Genomic DNA, 20,098 nt, shown 5'->3' with positions numbered 1-20,098 from the left:
TAGCGTCACATCAACAGCATCATGTGAGAGACTGTGTGTGTGTGTGTGTGTGTGTATGAGAGAGAGAGAGAGAGAGAGAGAGAGAGAGGAGGGCTCATGGCTTGCCACTGATGTCAAGGAATAATTAGCGCTCTGACTTAACTTGTTAATGATCTGCTGTAGCCCTGGGTCTAAATTATTATAAATAGAACTGAAATCTCCTTTGCGCTGTTCTTGATATATTATCCGATCACACCCAACAGGTGAACCATGAGCGGTTGAGGACCAGCCTTTAACTTTCTCGGCTACGTAGTCGCCCATCATGCACCACAAACCTCTATGAGGCCCTAAGCATGAGAATCCATACAGCGACTTGGTAACAGCTACATAAAGACAGTAACTATGAACTGCTCTCTAATCTCCGATGTAGAACAAAGATCAAGCTAGAGCGCACGTCCCTGAGTAAATGAACGTATGCGATCTAGATGTCTCCTTGAATTCTGAGCCTTACCTGGCAGTAAACTTTGACCTCTGATTCGTTCCCTTGTAGAGCAGAACTAATGTGCTCGTCTTGTCAAATTATATTGCTTTATTCCAGCGAGTGTCGGTAAGGTTAAATGAATTAATGTGAAGTTAATGTGCTCAAGGCTCATTTTTCCTTACAGTTTAGAATAAAAGCAGCAAACCTGTGCGTGTGTGTGTGTGTGTGTGTGTGTCACTGACTGTTCCTGCTTCCACCTGTTTGTAAGTATAAACTACTCTTGTTTACAGTGGCAAAGTAGCACTGAACAGGAGCATCCTCTCTCTATCCACCTACTGTCCTGCTGTTGCCAGGACAACAGGAAGGAGGAGAGCTGGCTCCCCCTATAGGCCAATCTTGGGAAAGACCTAAAATTCATCTGTGAAAGGAGCAGCTTTTCTCCAAAGTGACTTATATGTACGCTATAATATTAAGCTACTTACCCATTTATACAGCTGGGCACATTTACTATACCAGTTCAGGGTAAATACCTTGATCAAGGGTGCTAGAGCAGGAGCTGGTATTTGAACCTGCATCCTTCGAGCGTAACTCAACAGCTTTAACTACTGCGCCACCTACTGGGCTCAGACTGCAACCACTTCCACCCAGTCCCACCATGTTAAAACAGCAGTGTAAAATGGGCTTGTCTCACACTCTATGCAGAAATGTCATTTAATGCTGCATTCATCAATTGTTTTAATAAAATTATACAATAGGAAGTCATAACAGTTAATAGTTCTGACTTTGTAATATTCTCACTAATTAACACTTCGGAGGGGGGCCTCGACCACCCTAGAATCTAAACCTCTGTCCTCTAGCGCTTAACGATAAGAGTAAAGAAATCATGAAAGGATATTTTTTTTTCTGTATGAACCAGAGCTATTAAGACGCGACAAAGCGTGACAGAGAATAAACCGATTTTTTTTTTTTCATTGAACAAGTCCAGGGGCCTTTTATGGTTTAAGATGAAGTAAAACGGAAAAAAAAATATTTATTAGCTATCCATTCTTTACACAGTATTAGATCAAATTGTGTCGCGCACAAAAAAAGAATTACATACTAGATGACTGTGCACTACAGTTGGACTGTACACAGTAATTATGTCCATAAACACTGTCTCTGTGGACATGGCAATTTTTCCTACACTTAAAGCCATTTACGTTAATGGAAAAGGCTTGGGTCTTTTGCGAAGTAATGAAATCAGTGTTGAGGAATGACTAATCTTAACATTCTCTGCTATTATACTCTTACAATTATTGACAAAATGTAGGAAGCTTTGGTATTACAGTTTTAAACTTTTTTTTTTTTTAAATGAAATTTTCGTCAAATAACTGCAGGCCATACCGAAGTTATGATGGCGCTAGCTAGCTTGCAGCCTTTTTTTTTTTTTTTTTTTTTGAAGGAATATGTCTTAAATTATTTCTCAGATGTTTCACAGCATTTTCTGGAATCCCGCCTGTACTTCTGCGCCGTGAATGACATGTGCATTCATTCGTTTAGCGGACGCTGTACTCCAAAGCAGAGTACGTCTCAGAAACCAATAGAAAAAGTTCATTACATCAGCAGAAGGAGAGATTTGGATGTAGACGCATGATTCTTGAGTAAAGTCGATTTGTCTCATTCCACCACATGAACCAGTGTACATGACACCGGTAGCTGCACACACACATTTTCTGAACCGCTTGTCCCATATGGGGTTGCGGGGAGCCGGAGCCTAACCCGGCAACACAGGGCGTAGGGCTGGAGGGGGAGGGGACGCACCCAGGACGGGACGCCAGTCCGTCGCAAGGCACCCCAAGTGGGACTCGAACCCCAGACCCACCGCAGAGCAGGTCCCGGCCTAACCCACTGCGCCACCGCACCCCCCTACATATATATTTTTTTTAATTTTTAATTTTTAGTAGATAGCATAGTACTTGTTCATCGAGCTCACAGGACACCAGGGAAGAAGTGAGTCTGAAAGAGATGTGTTTTGAGACCCGTCTTAACTGTTGCGACCCTACCCCTCACCTTTAATCGCACGAGACAATTGCTTCATTGGGCCAGAGCGGGATGATGGCAACGGGGGGTGATTTAGATAAATGAGATAGATCGTGGGGGCCTGAAAAGGAGCGGGGTCGGTCGGTTGGGGGGTTGGGGGGGGTCTCAGCATTACAGCTGAGCGCTAGAAGAGCAACTGGAGACAGAGAGTGAGAAAATCAATAGATATCGACATGCAATACTGCACCAAGACAGCCAGTGCACTAATACAGGAGGAAGAGACAGAGGAACGGGTGGTGAGGTAAACATGGAGGGAGAGAGGGGAGCGACAGAGGAGTGCACAGCACAAGTGAGGAGGGAGGAGGGAGAAGAAGAGAAGGGGAGAGCCTCAGTCATCTGCAAAGATGTGGTTTCGCTCCTCTTTCCTGTATTGGTCACATATGTTATACCCATCGCGGTGGCGCAGTGGGTTGGACTGGGTCCTGCTCTCCGGTGGGTCTGGGGTTCGAGTCCTGCTTGGGGTGCCTTGCGACAGACTGGCGTCCCGTCCTGGGTGTGTCCCCTCCCCCTCCGGCCTTACGCCCTGTGTTGCCGGATAGGCTCCGGTTCCCCGTGACCCCGTATGGGACAAGCGGTTCAGAAGATGTGTGTGTGTGTGTGTGTGTGTGTGTGTGTGTGTGTGCGTGTGTGTGTTATACCCATCACATGCGTTTCGAACAAACACCCCACAGCAGATGCACCTAAAACAGGAGCGCCAGTATCTCTGTGGCTGTGTCATAGGTCACCGGCAGAGATGATCTTGGAGGAAAATGGAGAGGAGACAGGTGTTCGCGATTCACTGAGAAACGTGGTGTGGGTGAGCACCAGAGCCTCTCACACACACACACATCGATACTCCGTTTTAATTATTTACCAGCCTCCGGGAGCTCGGCTTCGTTCTTGAGGTTTCGTCAACGAGCGGCTCTTTTTTGAAAAGCCTCACGTGATGTGCGTCGCGCAAAAAATGGATACTCGTACAGGACCTTTCGGGAGCATTCGCACACGGAGGGAACATTCAGTGCTTCCGCATCCCGTTTTCAAATGCAGGTGTTATGAATTTCACTGTCACTGTTCCCGGCTGTTCTATCACTCCAGATTAATTACAGCGTTAAATTAGTTTCAGTATTCATTTGCCCCACGTGTCGGCAACGTCTAACTGTTTTTGACGTCCTTAACCAACTACGCTGTTTTTGCATCAGCCAAAATATCAGTTAAGTTTCTCAACATGTAACCTGAAGTTGGGCAGGTAAAGCCCCACTTTGTTTTACTGCTGTGGTCACCATGATCAAGGTATTTACTCTGGGCTGAAACAGGAAGAATAACCTGCTCTATAATTGAGTCAAATACTGAATGTCATTTTGGATAAGAAGTCATCCCAGCAACAAATAAACTATAGTGAAAATAATCAGATTTATCAAATACATTTTATTATTTACTATTGTATTAATTATATATGTGATATATGTCCATGTATTCTATTTATATTTTAGATAGATTACATTATGTATTTAAAATCCTCACATTTGAATTTAAAATAATACCTTTGGGTATCGACAGTCGCGCCAGTAAAATTTATCCATCTGTCTAAATAGGTAGGTAACTGCAAGTTTAAAAGTCGCTTTGTAAATTTCAATGCATTTAACTTGCATTAGTACTTGTACAGGTAAACCAGGAGTAAAACACAAGTAAAGGGGAAACGAATTGAAACATCCAGGTGCATATTTTGTGCGCCAGCAGCACAGCTCTGCATGCAGATTTATGGTATATACGAGACTGCAGGGCTGTGGACAGTCGGTCTCGAACGGTCCCCAAACTCCAACGGTCTCAAAGGAGGAGTCATCCTGACGCGAGGAAGGGAGGACATCTTCGTGGGAGAGGATCCGCGAGCAAATGAACTTACTCCGGCATTCTGACGTTGAAGCATTAATGCCGAGCGAGACCCAACGCAGTGATGGCACGGCTGGGTTCGGCACGGGCCGTGGGAATCGCGTACGAGCAGAGCACAGGAGACCACCGAACCTGAGAACGTACAGTTGCTGAGTTGCTGTGTTGTGTTGCGAGTAGGGTGGAACTTTACGCTTTCCAAACTAGTCGTCTGTATTCTTGGCAAACAATCAGGTGCATGATGTCTTCGGAGTTATACATTGCAGTTCTTCGTTGCCACCCATTCGGTGAAAATCACATTCATGATGTTGTAATCAGCATAGTGGCTAGATTTGTTACCTTGCGAAAGGAACCGGGGGTGAATTACACCAGTAGTACCCTTGATCGTAGCGCTTACTCCAAATTGCTCCAGTCAGAATTACCCGGCTGTGTAAATGGGTAAATCAGTGTAAGCGGCTTAGTGTACAAACTTGACACGGTAAGTGACTTTGGAGAAAAGCTTCGGCTAAATGGATATATAATAATAATGTTCCACAACAGGCAGCAGAGCACATGGTGCCCTTTGTCAATAGGCAGGATGAAACAGCATGAAGATGAGCTTACTCATCTTCCAGAACCATAACCCAGAACGCAATGAGCTCTTACTGGGCATCTGTGGGACTGGTTCACAGACACAGAAGACCGAGCTCTCTGGAACCAATGAAGCCTGCGTTCAAGAGAGGAACCCCGATGAAAGAATGGAAACGATTCCATACTCTTTCACGCTCAATACCACGTCAAGGATGTGCCATTGTGACATGTAGTGCTTTCGCAATCCACGGATGCCGTTTTTTTTTTCTTCTTCTTCTCTCTTTCTTTCCCTCGTACCCATTGAATGCTTTCTTCAAACACATAAAACATCACGGTGGCTCCGCAGGTCGAACCGCTGCCATGTGGCTATCGGGTCACAAGTTCTCCCTGTACGTTTTCCCAACGAATGGTTCGCTACTCCTCCTCTGTTGTCCTTCCGTGTGCTAAAGACATGTAGTTGAGGTCAGTTCCTAACTAGGAGCTGCCATTAGTGTGTGTGTCTGTTTACAGTTTACAGTTTGGACCTTGCACTGTGTCCTGCCTTGTCAGGGATGACTTCAGATCGCTGGGATCTCCTTATATAAGTGATTACTGGAAGTGTATAAATGGATAAATAAAATTCATACCACAAACACGTGTGTACGTGAGCTGTTTGAAGCCCCCCGGTGCCTAGGCGTGTGTATCTAGGCAGGTTTGCCGTTGGACATGCTCTTGATGGTGTGTTGTGCCGCTGCACGGTGCACTAACGCCCACCCCTTCCTGCCTCCCCCTGCCACCCAGGACAGCCCATGCGCGGGGGAAGGCGGAAGCAGCCATGGGCGCTGGACAGAAGGCCCAGGAGGAGTGCCGGCTCGCCAGGATCACCGCCAAAGAATTCTCTCCCTCCTTCCAACACCGTGGAAACGGTCAGTGCGCCGCCGCCGCCGCCGTGCCGTGATCTGCTGGCAGGTAGCGTGATAGCGGCAGCTGAACATAAGAACGTAATCCCATAATGCTCCCTTGTAATGGGCTGGAGCCGCGTCCTATAAAGGGTCCCTCGTGCGCGTGCCGCACCCCAGCCGAACCGCAGTACCTTGGTCACGTCCGAAGTGCGGCAGGCGAGATTTCCCACGCCAGTCCCGCCGGGTGACGTAACGGCCTGTGGCTGCTGCGAATGTGGTCAGTCTGTGCAGCACTGTCACTGCCACCCCCACCGCTGGAAGTGTGTCCCCGTGGAGTCCCACATATGAGAGCCACCACTCCGGCGGTCCCAACAGGGCAGCGTAACTCACGTAGCCACTGTTAAACCCTGCGGAGGACGTAGCTTTACGTGGTCTTTCTAAGACCGGGCGGATGATGAAGCCGCCGAAATTCTAATCCCGTCTTTCGTCCTTCGCCGACATCCTCCCGTTAACTGTCCGTCTTTCCACATCGCGTGGCCGGCGAATGACATCGTTTCCTGTGGACAGCCCCCGACAGAGTGCCAGACATAAGTACGCGTCGTCTATTCTAGGTGGAGGATCATTTCCATCCCTCTCTAATAGGCTCACTGCTAATAGGCTCAGCCAGACCCCTACTAGCCTGCGTGCAAGTCCACATCCAAGGGCACCCGTGGGTCTCTGATGTCACCGCGAGTCGCCAAAATGTGCCCATGTCTAACTTGTTTAAGGGATTACTTTTAAAGTCTGATCTTCTGGAAGTGGCGTGCTGCACGGGCGGCATGAACGTTTTCCCACTTTTCTTTCCGCCGTGGGTCGAAAGGTCGTCGTGGCTGCGGGAGCAAGAACGGAACGGCACAGGAAGCGCGTGTTGCTGTCGCGCTAGGTGCGTGCGGAGTGCGGCGTGGACTGCGGCAGGGGCTCCGCCTTTACGGGGCTTCCGGGTGGCGCTCGTGCGCGAGGTGCCGAGCTAAAGCTTTCAGCCAGAGTTAGAGGGGTCGGTCGGCGCTCCAGCTCGCGCGGCAAGCCATTTGTGCATGTTTACGTGTCTCTGGATGAACACAAGGTCACGCGTTCACACAAAAACGAGACGTACGGTCTTGAGGTGCGCGATGGGGATGGTGAGGGGGGGCCTGGAGGGAAGCCAGGAATGACCTTTAAGAACACCGGCGCGCCCACGCAGGGCCGAGACGCGCGGACCAGCGACGCGCCCCGAAAGCCTCCGAGGAGAAGCAGCCCCCCAACGGCGAGAGCTGCGAGCGCGTTTGGCGCGTGGCGTGCGTGCGGCGAAGGCCCCCCCAAAGGCTCAAGGCCATCGCGGCTAAGGTTCCCGGAGGAGCGAGGCAGAGGGGCAGAGATGAAGGCGGAGAAGGAAGGACGGAGGAGGCTGTTTCGTAATCCTTCCCAGCGAGCGCTTACAAGCGTTCCGCGTTTCGGCGTTCAAATTAACGTGTCACACAAGAGGGACCCGAGGGCCTTCCCGTCACGCGTCACGCCTCACCGCATCCCCCGGTCCCCCTGCTCGCGCACACGTTTCCTCCGTGCGCATCGCAGTGACTCTCGCTAACATGCCAGTGAAATTACTCCACACGCGACGCCGCACCGGAGCGTAAAGGGACTCCTTCTGAACCGAGGACTTGGCGAAGCTTACCCTGGTGCTTACGGGGCTGGACTTAGCGCCGGAGCCCCAGAAAAGACAGATTCGCGGAATATTTTCAGGCAAATATCAAATAAATGTTTAACTCGACCAGCTTATTAAAATTACATAACTGCCATTTCAGTATGGAGTGTTTTACAGGAATTAAACAGCCTTTTCGAGACCTCACATGCACTTACTGCTCTAAATACGCACATACATACATATATATTTATGCATCTCTGTATATGTGTGTGTGTGTGTGTGTGTGTGTGTGTTTATACGCAAAGCTAGGGAAATGTATTTGAATCTTTTTTAACTGAAAGAATGCATTTTTAAATTAAATAATGATTAAGGATAAGGTAAATAAATTTAAGGAAAGGGAGCACAGTGATTGTAGGACTGTTTTATAAGTAGTGAAACTGACGCTGACTAATTGCCAGAAGTTATGTAACACACAGCGCACGCGCACGCACACACACACACACACACACACACACACAGAGAGAGCTGAACCATTACAGGGGTCCATTGATGTCCCATGCTAACCCCAGGCCTGTGCGTACGCTCACATCCAAACTCCCCGATGCGATCAGGGAACACCACCGACAGGAGCTGTCACCCATGAAGCATGATCTCGAGCAAAACACTGAGCTTTCACACACCGAATACTTTACAGCTCTGGGACAGAACCAGAATATTGTACTGAAGGGGAGCAGATCCAGCTAAAGGGCCATTACATAAGTGCTCTGCCACGACAACGCAAACGCGCACGGAGCCACCCCGCAGAGGGATCGGACTCCGGAAGGGGTGTCGATCGACTGCAAGCCGTCAGCTCCGCGATGTCATTCTGATGTATATCGTTGGCTAGTTATATCGAAGAGCTGAGCTTTATCGTATTTCATCATTAGGAAGTCTTCAGATATTTTCCGTTGGCTGTGGCACATGATTTCCAAAATGCCTTTGAGGGTGACGCTCACCGAAGACCGGGGAGAGGCCTCATGGTAAAGGAAGACCCAGGAACCTTCGCCAGCCGGCCATTCGTTCGCGTCTTTAGATACGACCCAACAGGTAGAGCAGGTCGGCAGATCGCTCGGTCGTCTGTCCGTCAGCGATATTTTGCGACACGGACTGCTGCGTTTGCAGGTTCTCGGGAAGGCCCCTCGTTCCATAGTGAGTATAACCAATGAAACACTTCAGTCTGGTTTGTGATGGTGCCCTTCGGAATGGAAACGTTCAAGTCCACCTTTAGGAGCACAACTGCGAAACAACAGTTTATCGTGTACAAACAACATAAATAAAATAGGTTAATAGGTTAATAGGTAACTAGTAATAGTGCTTGAAGATAGCATCTGTAGTTAAAAGGCAAATAATATAAATGCATGCAACAGTTAAAAAGTATATGAAATTATCATGTTTTTATTCAATAATTTATATATTTTTATTTCAACCAGCATATTATTATACTTAATAAGCTACTTAATGTATTTCTATTTCCTTGTCACGCAATTTGGCATCTGAAAGTTTTCATACGCTCTGGACGACCTAACAGGTGTTACGTGTGGGTCTAAGGGCTGTTCAGGTCTACTATTTTACGCTAAAAATACGTTCACTACCTCTTAAACCCATCTGCCACTGAAATGGAACCATGGCAAGCAGGTAAAACTCATCCATGCGTGACCAGACCTCAAGCCACCGGATACTGGAATGACTAGACAGTTCAGTACATCACAATATATTTTTTAATATATATATATATATATATTTCCCAGAATTTTCCCAAAAAAAAAAAAAAGAAAAAAACTTGGTTTCGGCTAATTGGCGAAATTCAATCCAAATTGTAAAAAAAAAAAAAAAAAAACACGAGTTAAATATCTAAAGTGATTTTGAAGCATACGATTCGATATGTAACTTTTTTTTCGGAAAGGTACGGCTGGAAAGATTTGTCCTACTCTTTGCACCACCCTCCTCCCTTTCACTGAGACCTTTCTAGTTTTTTCTCCCTAGTGGTAGGATATCGGGTGAAATGAAAGACGGTTTATTAAAAATAACTTTATTTCACTACTTCGGATGATCTGCAAGCACACAGCTCTAAATGCACAACACCAAAATATTTTCTAAAGTTTTGAAACATTTTATTTACTCATAACAAGATTATTATGCGGTCAAAATGATTAAAAAAATCCCATGACAGGACCCCCCCACCAGCCATTAAAGAAAGATGAGTCGTGTGGCTGAGAAAGGAATTTCTAGGCAGCTGTGAGCACTGCGGTCCAGGGTCTCTGCTGCTCTACTGTTACACCCTGATCCTATTCTGATCTCTTTGTGTTTGACTCTGTTGCTTCATCACCCGTCAGGAGTCGAGTGCCAAAGGCCAAAGCACCAGAACTCCAGCGACAACGACATCGAGGTGATCTCCAGCGGCACGCCCGACAGCCCCGAGCTCTACATGAAGGGCACCACGCCCCCTGACCTGACGCCGGACCTGAGCCCGGCACCCAGCCGGCCTTGCACGCCTCCCTGCAGTCCGTCGAAGCCCGCCCACCGCACCAAGAGTGCCCGTTTCCTGCGCCAGAGCGCGGTGGATGATGAGCGGGGAGCTGCCGAGATCCAGGTGCTCATGGAAGGCCGGGGCGGCAGCGGGGAGTACCTGCGGCCGAACAGCTGGGCCGAGGACAAGCACCCCTCCGGCGGGGGCGGCAGCCGGGGGGGCAGCCGGGGCAGCAGCCGCTCCACCACTCCTTCCGTGCAGGACGAGATGCGCGGGCCACGCGCCAATGGCCATAAGCACTCCTCGTCCAATCACAAGCCTCGGGAGCACTCCTCGTCCAATCATAAACCCCGGGAGCGATGGGCGGACTGCCCTTCGGTGGCGTGGACTACGCAGCGGGCGCTCAGTGAGAGCCTGGCCCACTCGCGGCTGCTGGAGCAAGACGAGGAGAAGCTCAGCAACTATGAGATGGAGATGCGACCCCTACAGCCCATGGATTCCTCCTTCCAAAAACACTACGGTTCGAACGAGGAGCGCCAGGGCCACGCGGAGGTCCGCCCTCACGCGCTGCAGAGACTGCGGCCCAAGAGCCGGGAGGGCCGCGACGGGGCGAGGCCTGCGGGGGCCCGGGAGCCTAGGGACGGGGCCCCGGACTCGGTTCAGAAGCTGGACAGTCTGCGCATGGGGGAGAAGTTGGAGGCGCGGCCCCTTCGCAGGGACCTCACCCTCTCCCCACCACAGAAATCCTCACCCATTGCACTAGAACACGACGAGGATAATCTGATCCAGTTCAAATCAAATTCGGTGAGTGAGCTCACCTGCACTGGGTGCCGGGGGGTCGGGGGGTCGGGGGGGGTCTGGTCGTCAGCTGAGGGGCACGCTTTGCTTGTACGAGGATTGGGGCGTGCGCGGGGGTTTGGGGGGGGCTTCTCTGTGTTTGTTGCCGTTAAACCAGGTTGAACAGTGTCAGCGATTGTGCATTTTCTGCTCTGTAGTGAGGGGGGGGGTCATGCAGGGGTGAGAGCGAACAAAGTCGAGGTTCAGGTGGCACAGCTTAAGTGGAACAGTGCTGAGAGAAAACACAATCTTGCGCACGCACACACACACAGAGTGACGCTCGTTGCCCAGCGAGAAATTGGCGCCCACGCAGGAGGCTTCCCAGCAGCCCGCTTCACTCCAGCAGCGCTGCCTGCCCGCTGCGCGCCCCAACACGCGCGTTTTTAACACACACCTCCCACTGTAAGGCTGCCCTGCGCAGCCTGAATGGAAATGAAAAGCAACAAAAACAGGAGCCCAAGATCCAGACGGGTCTTGTACAAAGACGGAAAGAGCGTAGCTGCGGGAGAGGGGTTTTGGGGAAAGGCGCGGGGCCTAACGCTGGGGGCGCACGGGGGGTGAAGTGCACCATGGGACAGAAGAGCTCCTGACCATCCCACGCTCACATTTACGCGCACACGTCTGCAAGTGGACGCACGCAGCCCTCCGCGCTCCCCTCTCTCCGACGCACATGTGCATTTATTCGTTTGGCTCACCCTTTCTTTTCAAAGCGACTTTTAATGTCAAGCTACTGGCAGCGATCGACCCATTTATAAGGCTGGGTAATTTTTACTCTATTAATTCACGGCGAGCACCACGCTCGGCGGCGGCGCCGCAGCGAGAGGCCGAATTCAGTCCTAGGTCCTGAGAGTGCAAGGTGGCAGCACTAACCGCTACGCCACCTGCTGCCTCGGGTGAGCAACGTCAGCGGACCGCGTTCTCTAGATTCTACCTGGGATTTTCTTCCTGGAGAAAGAAAGGTAAAAAGACACCGCACGGTAACTCGTGCATGAGCACTATGTGTAACACGGGCTGTATTTACTGGTCCCGCGTAGCTCCAGCGAGCACCTTCAGGATGCCCAGGATGCCCGGGAGCCCCGCGCTCACCCTGCCCTCACCTCGCCCCCCCGACACACGGCCCCGGCGACCGTCCACGGAGCCCAGCGGCCCTTAGCAACAGTGCATTGGCACGATGGCTCCTTCCGCAGCGCAGCCCCGCTATTGGCTGCCTCGTGCTCTGTTGCTAGGGAACAGCTTATGCCTTGCTCAGGAAAGAGCCAATCGGGCGGCGGGTACAGGCGTCCGGGGAGAGGGGGTTGTTTGCAGCAAGAGAGGAAAGCAATGCAGCAGTCTTGTGTAAGATGTGATCAGGATACGCACACGCACACACACAAGTAGTACTTCGATGCGCACAGGTGGTCACCGAAATGATTTCTCAGAAACGTTTGTTAGTGAAAACAGTCACAAACAGTCATTAATTTTAGCACAGTCCCTATATGTGCCCAGCACATGCTGAGTACCTAGAAGCAGCTGGGTTGAGAATCGAATAAATGCAGCATTTTGTAGGAACGCTTTTTCCCGGAGTCCGGGATGCCCGTGAAAACCTTGAGAGTAGCTTCATTCCAGCACGTGCGCATGTTTATTCGTCCTATTCTAAGCGCGCCGAGGTACGTTCGAAGAGCGCTTCGTGGTTTCGAGCGGGCCCCGGGTTTTCCTCGCGCAGCAGGCGCAGCTGGCGCAGCTGGCGCAGCTCTCTCATTGGCAAGGAGAGGTTGTCAGGGAGACCTGCGTGCGTTTGAGACTCGGCGCAGCAGGGGGCTCTTACCGGCCGGAGAGCCGCGCGGCGGAGGGAACGCCGGCGTCTCTTAGCGCAGCGGGCCCGGCGCACTCGACGGCAACACCTAACGGCGCCCTTGTTCCCCGGCAGCCGTCGGGAGAGGGACAGCGGGCGGCGCGGGCGGGATGCACGCAAGGGGGGGGTCTCGCAGAGCATGTCGATCCCGTGCTCCCGCAGGCCCCGCGTCGTCGCGGCAAAGGCCGGGCGCGCGCTCGCGTGGGGAAAGGGGGCGCGAGCCGGTCCGCGTGAGGGGGACGTGTGACGGTGCGGAGGTGGACAGTAAGCCCTATTAACACTTTCCCTCTCTCCTTTTCTCCCTCTCTTTCTCTCTCTCTGTCTCCCACACAGGGCTCCAGCTCAGTTCTGGTTGTCATGGTGATTTTGCTCAACATCGGAGTTGCCATTTTGTTTATTCACTTTTTTATTTAAACGATGTATTGCCTATTAATTCTTCTTATTATTATCTATACTATTATTCTGAATTAATACAAATGTTATCATGACTACTCACCCCTCACCCGTTTTAACAACAAACACTTCTCTAAAGAATAAGAAGCTCAATAAGCGTACGGAAGGTAACGGTAGAAAAGCTCCAAGCACTCGAACCTGGGCGCAGAAGATTTCTGTTCAGCATTTCCTCTTTTTTTTCTTTCCCCTTTATACTGAGATCCATCTATTCCCATGTGGTTTTCGCATTTCAAAACCTGGTTTTAAAAGGTCCTTTTCACTTATGATTCAAATATATTATTCATTAATGATATTACGATAACTGTTTGTTTCGGTTTCTTCCTTACTTGCCTTTTTTGCTTTATTGATGATGTTGATGTTTTTCGGTTAGTTTTGTGTTTTTTTTTTTTTTTTTTTTTCTTTCTTTGTTTTTTTTTCCTCCTTGGGAAACAAACTGTTTGGTGAACGGAAGCGCTGGCTTATATGACGTTCTACTACTGTGGCATGGCATCCGGGTGACCTCACTGCTCACCCCATGACCCCCGAGACGGCCCCACCACTGCCAACCCATCGCCAACTCACCGTCACGAGGCAGAGAAACGCCCCCTGCTCAGAAATGCGTGAAGCAGCTATGAAAAAAAAAGAAAAAAAAAAAACGAAATCCCAGCTCCCACCCTGACCTCCTTATTCCCCTCATCACATAGACCTGGACCAGAAAACCTCGTTGCCTCCCTGCACCAAGCCCTTGCTTCGTACACACCTAAAGGATTATGGCCCCTAAAACACGATAGCCCTTCTTCCAAACCCTCCCCCTGCAACTCAGCGAATCATGGCATGTGAGGACTCAAAAAGCAAACTTAAAACAGGGCTACTAACATTAAACCGTATGCAAAAGAAGGCTCGATGGATCTGTCTGAAAGGGCTTCGTCGCTGCATTTTGCCAGCGCAGAAACCCTGAAACATTTTCTCACTAAAATGTTCCGAAGCTCACCCCGCAGCGCTCTCTGGCCGGTGCCACAAATACTCATTGACAATTATGCAACAGGAAGGGGAAGCTGCGTCTTCCCACGATCAGCTCTTCATCATCCTCCATCGTCATGCGTTCGGGGCCGACGTTCCTGCGGTGCTCCGGTACTCCGGCACAAGCGTGCGGTAGGAGCGCCGAGGTCCTGACGGTAGTATCTGAGGCTGCTTCTATACACCCCTCCAGCTGCGCCTGCCACCCGCATCGTGTTCCACCCCACCCACCCTGCACATTGCAGCTACCCTTTGCATTATAATGAGAAAATGTTTCAGCCAATCCACAATCGCAGAGAGTTGGAGTGACATGCTGGGTGAACGATGCTGCCATGCCCATGCAGAGTTCAGAGACTGTTATGTTTCAACCGCTGCTTTCAAAACAACTTATTTACTGGAAAAAAAAGAAAAGAAAAGAAAAAAAAAAAAAAAAAAACTTTTTTTAGCTATTTGCAAGACGTCTGAAAAAACGCCAACTGCCTTGTTTTTTAAGAGTAAAAACAAAATTGCATGCTCACGTATGTTTTAGTTTTGTATAGATAAAAATATTTAAAATAAATCTCTCTCTAGTTTTGGAAGCAGTATAGGGTTGCCACACGGTTTTAAGTTCATCCCTTAAATAAAGGTTAATCTTTTTTGGGCTTTGCCAAGATGCTATTTATTGCAAATCTTTCCAAAGGAGTCCATGCATTTTAAAAAGCAGATACTTCCATGTGAATGAGTGTCCGTGGCTGGGACTGCATCCATCTGCTTTTCCGTGAAAATCCAGACTTCAGAAAAAGAAAAAAGAAAAGTGTTTTTATTTTTTATAGCTGGCTTACGAACAATGACTGTCTATGAGACATTTTTATAGCATGTGTGTAAAGGGGCCTGTATCACCCCTTGTTCTCCTGCTCCTCCTCAGTAACACCTACGGTCTGTGTATCTCCCCCATCTTTCTGTCTATCTAGCAAAAAACAAACTCTTTAACAATGAATAAGGAACAAAAGTCGGGTAAACACTTTTTATTTTTCAACGTTTGCTTACCAGACTTGAGTTCCCAAGTTATCAGTGAAAATGATGACTGAAACTAACAGTAAAGCGATGAATGAAGACTATCTGCTCCTGTACTTTTATACCATCCCCCCCAGGAATAGTCATCACCCTGTAACATCATCGCATGCCCCAGCATGCCCTGTTCCTTTCTCTGTTTTATAATTTATTTATTTTTGGGGGCTTTGGTTCTTTTTGAATTATGTGGAGAAAATAATGAAAGTGTTTGAAAGTAATCTCCTCTTGTGTCGTTATTCCCGTCTCCCGTTCACGTGGCTATCTGATTACTTTCCGACTTACTCGCTCACGTGGCACATAAGTCCTCTTCCATTTGTTTGAAAAAAAAAGAAAAAAAAAAAAAAAAAGTATGATAGTTTAACACTCCCCTTGCCCTCCTCCTATTGCCCTGTGCTTCTAGATGCACTTGACACAGCAGAGGTCAAAGGTTAGTCGTAGAGCCCGTTCCAAAATACCAGAATGTGAATCGGAAGCGCAGCGGATGTGCATGATGGAGGAAAAAAAAAAATCAGGGCCTCGATGACAAGAGCAAAGGCCAAGGGGAAATGGTGAAACGGTCACAGGGCGAGAAGGAAGGAAGGAAAGGAAAGTACGCCTTTAAATCTCGACTGTCTGGGTGGGCCGTTGTCATGACAACCCCGATTCGGGATTCTCGTCCATCATGTGAGGGGCAGGGCCAGACAAATGGGGGCGGGGTTTGTCTCCTGAGGGTTGCCATGCTCAATGAAGAGTGAGGGAAGAGCGCCAGTATGGAGCGATGGGGGGGGGGAGAGAGAACAGAAAGGAGGCAGAACGTACAGGACGCTATTACTGTACTGACATCTGAGCACTAATACAACTAGCTGGTTGAAAACATCCCATATCCACACCATCTTTAACCTTGACTCAGTTATTAAACAGGCATAAAAACAGTTATTCCTTGCCTATATTTATGCAATACACATATTTTAGAAATTAACTGCACACGGTTCCTGCGCTGTTAACACATCAGTGACTTTTCTGTTGTGTGTCTATATATCATTGCCCCTATATATGTATATACTGTATATATGTATATACACATACATATATATTTTATATTAAACATATATAAAATAACTCATGTGACTGAACAACTTCATGTTGCATTGTTTCTCTGTGTAGCATTAACAACTCACATCCCTTTGTGTTGCACAGTATCTGTGTTATCTCAGCATTTACGGTTTGAATGTCAAGCTTTCGAAATTATTCATACAAATTGATTCTTATTGACCCCCTTTTCTTCATTCAGCTCCAGCTGCCAATAACACTCCAGTTTCAGTGAGCAACGAGTCCCCCACCACAACCCCCACCCATCGCCCGGTATCATCTTCCAGTCTCCTCGCTGTTCCCTGTGCCCCTAAGCCACTTTTATCCACAGTGATTACAGTAATAAAATCACTACTTTACTATACTTCAGCATCACCCAGCCATGGAAAGAGGATTATGTGTTGTTTCACAGAATCCGCTGGGGGGCCCGCTCTTCCCCCGCCCCCCGGAGGCATCGTGGGACAGTTACACGAGGGGTCCTAAGGAGACAGAGCAAAGGGCGTTCTGTCCATTCCGATACATATCAAAGATCAACTTAATATGGATACGTTTAGCACGCAAATGTTTCCAGCACTTTTTTAATCCAAAAATAAAATGCTGAAATCAAGTAAAGTCATTATTTGCTTACAGATATTGTCCTTATTCCTCTTGGATGGATGCGATATTGCAAAGAGATGCAACTCTGAGTTCTGTTTCTGTAACTTATGACCCAGTTCAATGATCAGCATTCGGTGTCCTATCAAGTAGTTCATACTTTTCTTTTCTAACCACAAAAAAAGACTGTTAAACATATAAACCATAATCATCATCATCATCGGCATCCATCAGTCTAGAAAGACCATGGAATTGCCAATAAACCATAATAGGGCACCACTAAATCTCGAATTATGTCCTCTAACACCAGCATTTTTAATGAAAAAATACAGCATGTCCTCTAGCGATAAGCATAACCGGTTATCATAAGTGAAGTATGTATAACAGAAGGCAACACATAAAATACCAGGTCCGAAAGCGAAATAAGCACCGGTATGAGCAGAGCGCATGATGGGCGCAACCCGCACGGCGTTAAGCTTGCAAAACACATCTGTGAATGGCTGAGAGAGAGAGGAGGAGAAGGAGGGAACACCCAGGACAAATGACTGCGTTCGGATGCTCTTACCCACATCCTGACGTCCACACACACGCACACACGCGCACAGACACACACACCCCTGAGACTGCTGTGACGTGCGTTTGACGTTGGAAGACCTGTTCCTAAAAAAAGGTCCTTTTCAGTTATTTATAAATTCCGTGTTCTTATAAATAGATTTTTTTTAAGCGTTTTTGGGAAGGCAAGAAAGAGGGGAGGTGAAAAGGATGTTGTCAGCAGCCTCATCCGTCTTCCAACCCGGCATCAATTATTAATCTCATCTTTTCTACATCCCTTCTTCCTTCTCCTTCCTTTCTCCACCGTCAGTCCGGCACTAGAATGAGGTTACTCCGGGAAAGAGCCGTTTTGGGGGGTACAACCTGTCTCTTTGTTGCCCCTTTTTCTCACCTACCCTTTTCCCTGTACATCCAGCCATCTGCAGCCGCTTGTATGAATCACAGTGATGATCACAGCTCCCTGGGGCAGGTGAGAACACCAACAGAACTTTGTATGATGGTGGTGCTGGGGGTCCTCATCACGTGTGACTATTGGATCCCAGCGCTGAACGGGGGGGGGGGCAGACAGACATTCATGAGCTCTGTCTCGTATTTGCTTCTCAGGGTTACATTGATTGTAGACAGGAGGTGCTGTTCCCTCCTGCAGTGAATTATAACCACACCACTTCAGCAGGTGTCCAAGTTGTGTTAATACACAGGGAGCAAAAACAAACATACTATCATGAGTAAGTATGCTGCAGCTCACATATTGGAAAAACAGAGTGCGCACGCAGGTGAAGAGTCAACACCGACGTGGGCAGCACCACCACGTCTCACGAACGGCCACAAATGCGGCTGAAACACTCAACAGTTCATTTTGATACACCTGGTATTTCATGGTGAAGAAGGACACCGACACAAGTGGAAGGTGTGCAAAATTAAACAGGTTTATTTGGGTACCAGAGGGGTACAGCGGCGCAGCAGGTTTGGCCGGGTCCTGCGCTCTGGTGGGTCTGGGGTTCAAGTCCCGCTTGGGGTGCCTTGCGACAGACTGGCGTCCCGTCCTGGGTGTGTCCCCTCCCCCTCCGGCCTTACGCCCTGTGTTGCCGGGTAGGCTCCGGTTCTCCGTGACCCCGTATGGGACAAGCGGTTCAGAAAACGTGTGTGTGTGTGTGTGTGTGTGTGGGTACCAGCACACAACAGTGACAATCATAGAAAAAAGAGCCCTATCAATAGAGAGAGATGGAAACACACTTCAGGAATACGTATTGTGAATGTGAAAGACGGAGGCTGGCGTGGTCTCCGATTTCTTGCTACAGGGAAAACAAAAAGGTAATTTGGGCTCATTATATAAATTGCGATCAAATGGTATCAATTGTGAGTTCCTTTCTCACTGCCCTGCCACACTGCTTCACTGCCAGAGCCTGGTTGGGACCACCAAGCTGAGCCTAACCTCACACACAGTGCAGCCCTCAGTCAATGTATCTCCTGACACTCGAAGGACTGCACCACGAGGTACTTATGGTTGACCTGCGTGCGGGTGTCCATTATGGCGTCCAGGCAATAGAGTGAACTGTGGTTGGCTCAGAAACAGAAGTCTCATGTGTGGAAATAGTACCAGAAGGTCAGAAACCCCAACTTGATAGCTGACACTTAACTGCACGGTACCACCGTTCCTACAGCGTCAGCTTGCTGCTTATGTGCAGTAGGATCCTTTCTCTCCATCTTCTAAGACAGGGATGATCCCAAGCCCCTGTCCCACATGTCAGTCTGCAGCACAAAGAGGCGATAAAGGTCAGGACACGTTAGGAAAGGACCAGAGTGCTTCTTCAACTAACAGGGAGGTACCCTGGCATTTCTCAAAACAGTGAACCGGACCTGAAGCCCCTTTCCGAAAGCAGGCGGTAATCTACAAAAAGATTTGAATGAGTACTATTTAACAAAACTAAAACCACCTCATTTTACCATGTTTGCAAGAAACTGAGGTGACGCTACTGCCATTCATAACCCATCTCTCCAAATAACCCCAGAGGCCACATGACCTACTCATTGTGTGACCTCAAAGAGGCCTTGCCATGGCACTTAGTGGGCTGTTTAGAGTGACAGGTTGGAACCAGTATAATGACTGTCTCCCAGTTTGAATTGTTTCAGTTGTGGTCTCCTGTTGTACAAATATGACTGCAGTTTGGTTTGCAGGTCCAGCATGTACCGTACAGAGTTATCAATGGACAGTGGACTCTACTCCAGACTTTCTCTCAAACTCATCTCCAGAAGGCCCCTGGGCCTGCACAGAGTAAAACTCTTTTGAACTCCTTCCAAACAACAGGGCTTCCATCAGTTCATCCCAATCACGTCTTTATGAACAAACTTGGAAATCATATTCGTTAATGTTTTACTGAACGAGACAATCCGTATGCTCATGAAACACAGTCGTGCAAATGGCTTTAAAATAGAACATGCGGAGTATATGAATGACGCGCCTTGATCGTTTAAGATTTCCTTGTTAATATCCACTTGGCAGACATATTAACAACCATCAACATTTTCAAAGTCCCAGACAGTATAGCGAGGCCCGTAAAGTTCATAAAGTCTTATCCTAGAGGTCCAGACATGAAATTACTCTGGGCTGCATGAAAAGGATTCTGCAGTGGTCTTGGAGAACCAACAGTTGTACCACTTCCAAACCTGTTTTTAAGTCTGCTAACTCAGGACAATTTATAAC

General features: G+C 48.6%; 1 protein-coding gene across 4 annotated transcripts in view; it reads left to right on the top strand.

The window, feature by feature from the left end:
• jph3b (junctophilin 3b) overlaps nucleotides 1–13,759 on the top strand; it is a 37,255-nt gene extending 23,496 nt beyond the window's left edge. For all 4 annotated transcript variants that reach the window (XM_029253774.1, XM_029253776.1, XM_029253775.1 and 1 more), the window contains 3 exons: nucleotides 5,753–5,877; nucleotides 9,883–10,820; nucleotides 13,018–13,759. In XM_029253774.1, the coding sequence (XP_029109607.1) occupies nucleotides 5,753–5,877; nucleotides 9,883–10,820; nucleotides 13,018–13,098 (1,144 nt within the window). In that variant the 3' untranslated portion in view covers nucleotides 13,099–13,759. The remainder of the gene's footprint in view (nucleotides 1–5,752; nucleotides 5,878–9,882; nucleotides 10,821–13,017) is intronic.
• The last annotated feature ends 6,339 nt before the right edge of the window (nucleotides 13,760–20,098 follow it).

The sequence above is a fragment of the Scleropages formosus genome, chromosome 7, assembly GCF_900964775.1.
Source record: "Scleropages formosus chromosome 7, fSclFor1.1, whole genome shotgun sequence".
Classification (NCBI taxonomy): Eukaryota; Metazoa; Chordata; class Actinopteri; order Osteoglossiformes; family Osteoglossidae; genus Scleropages; species Scleropages formosus.
Note: the sequence above shows the minus strand (reverse complement) of the source record. Positions and strands in the feature narration are given on the sequence as shown.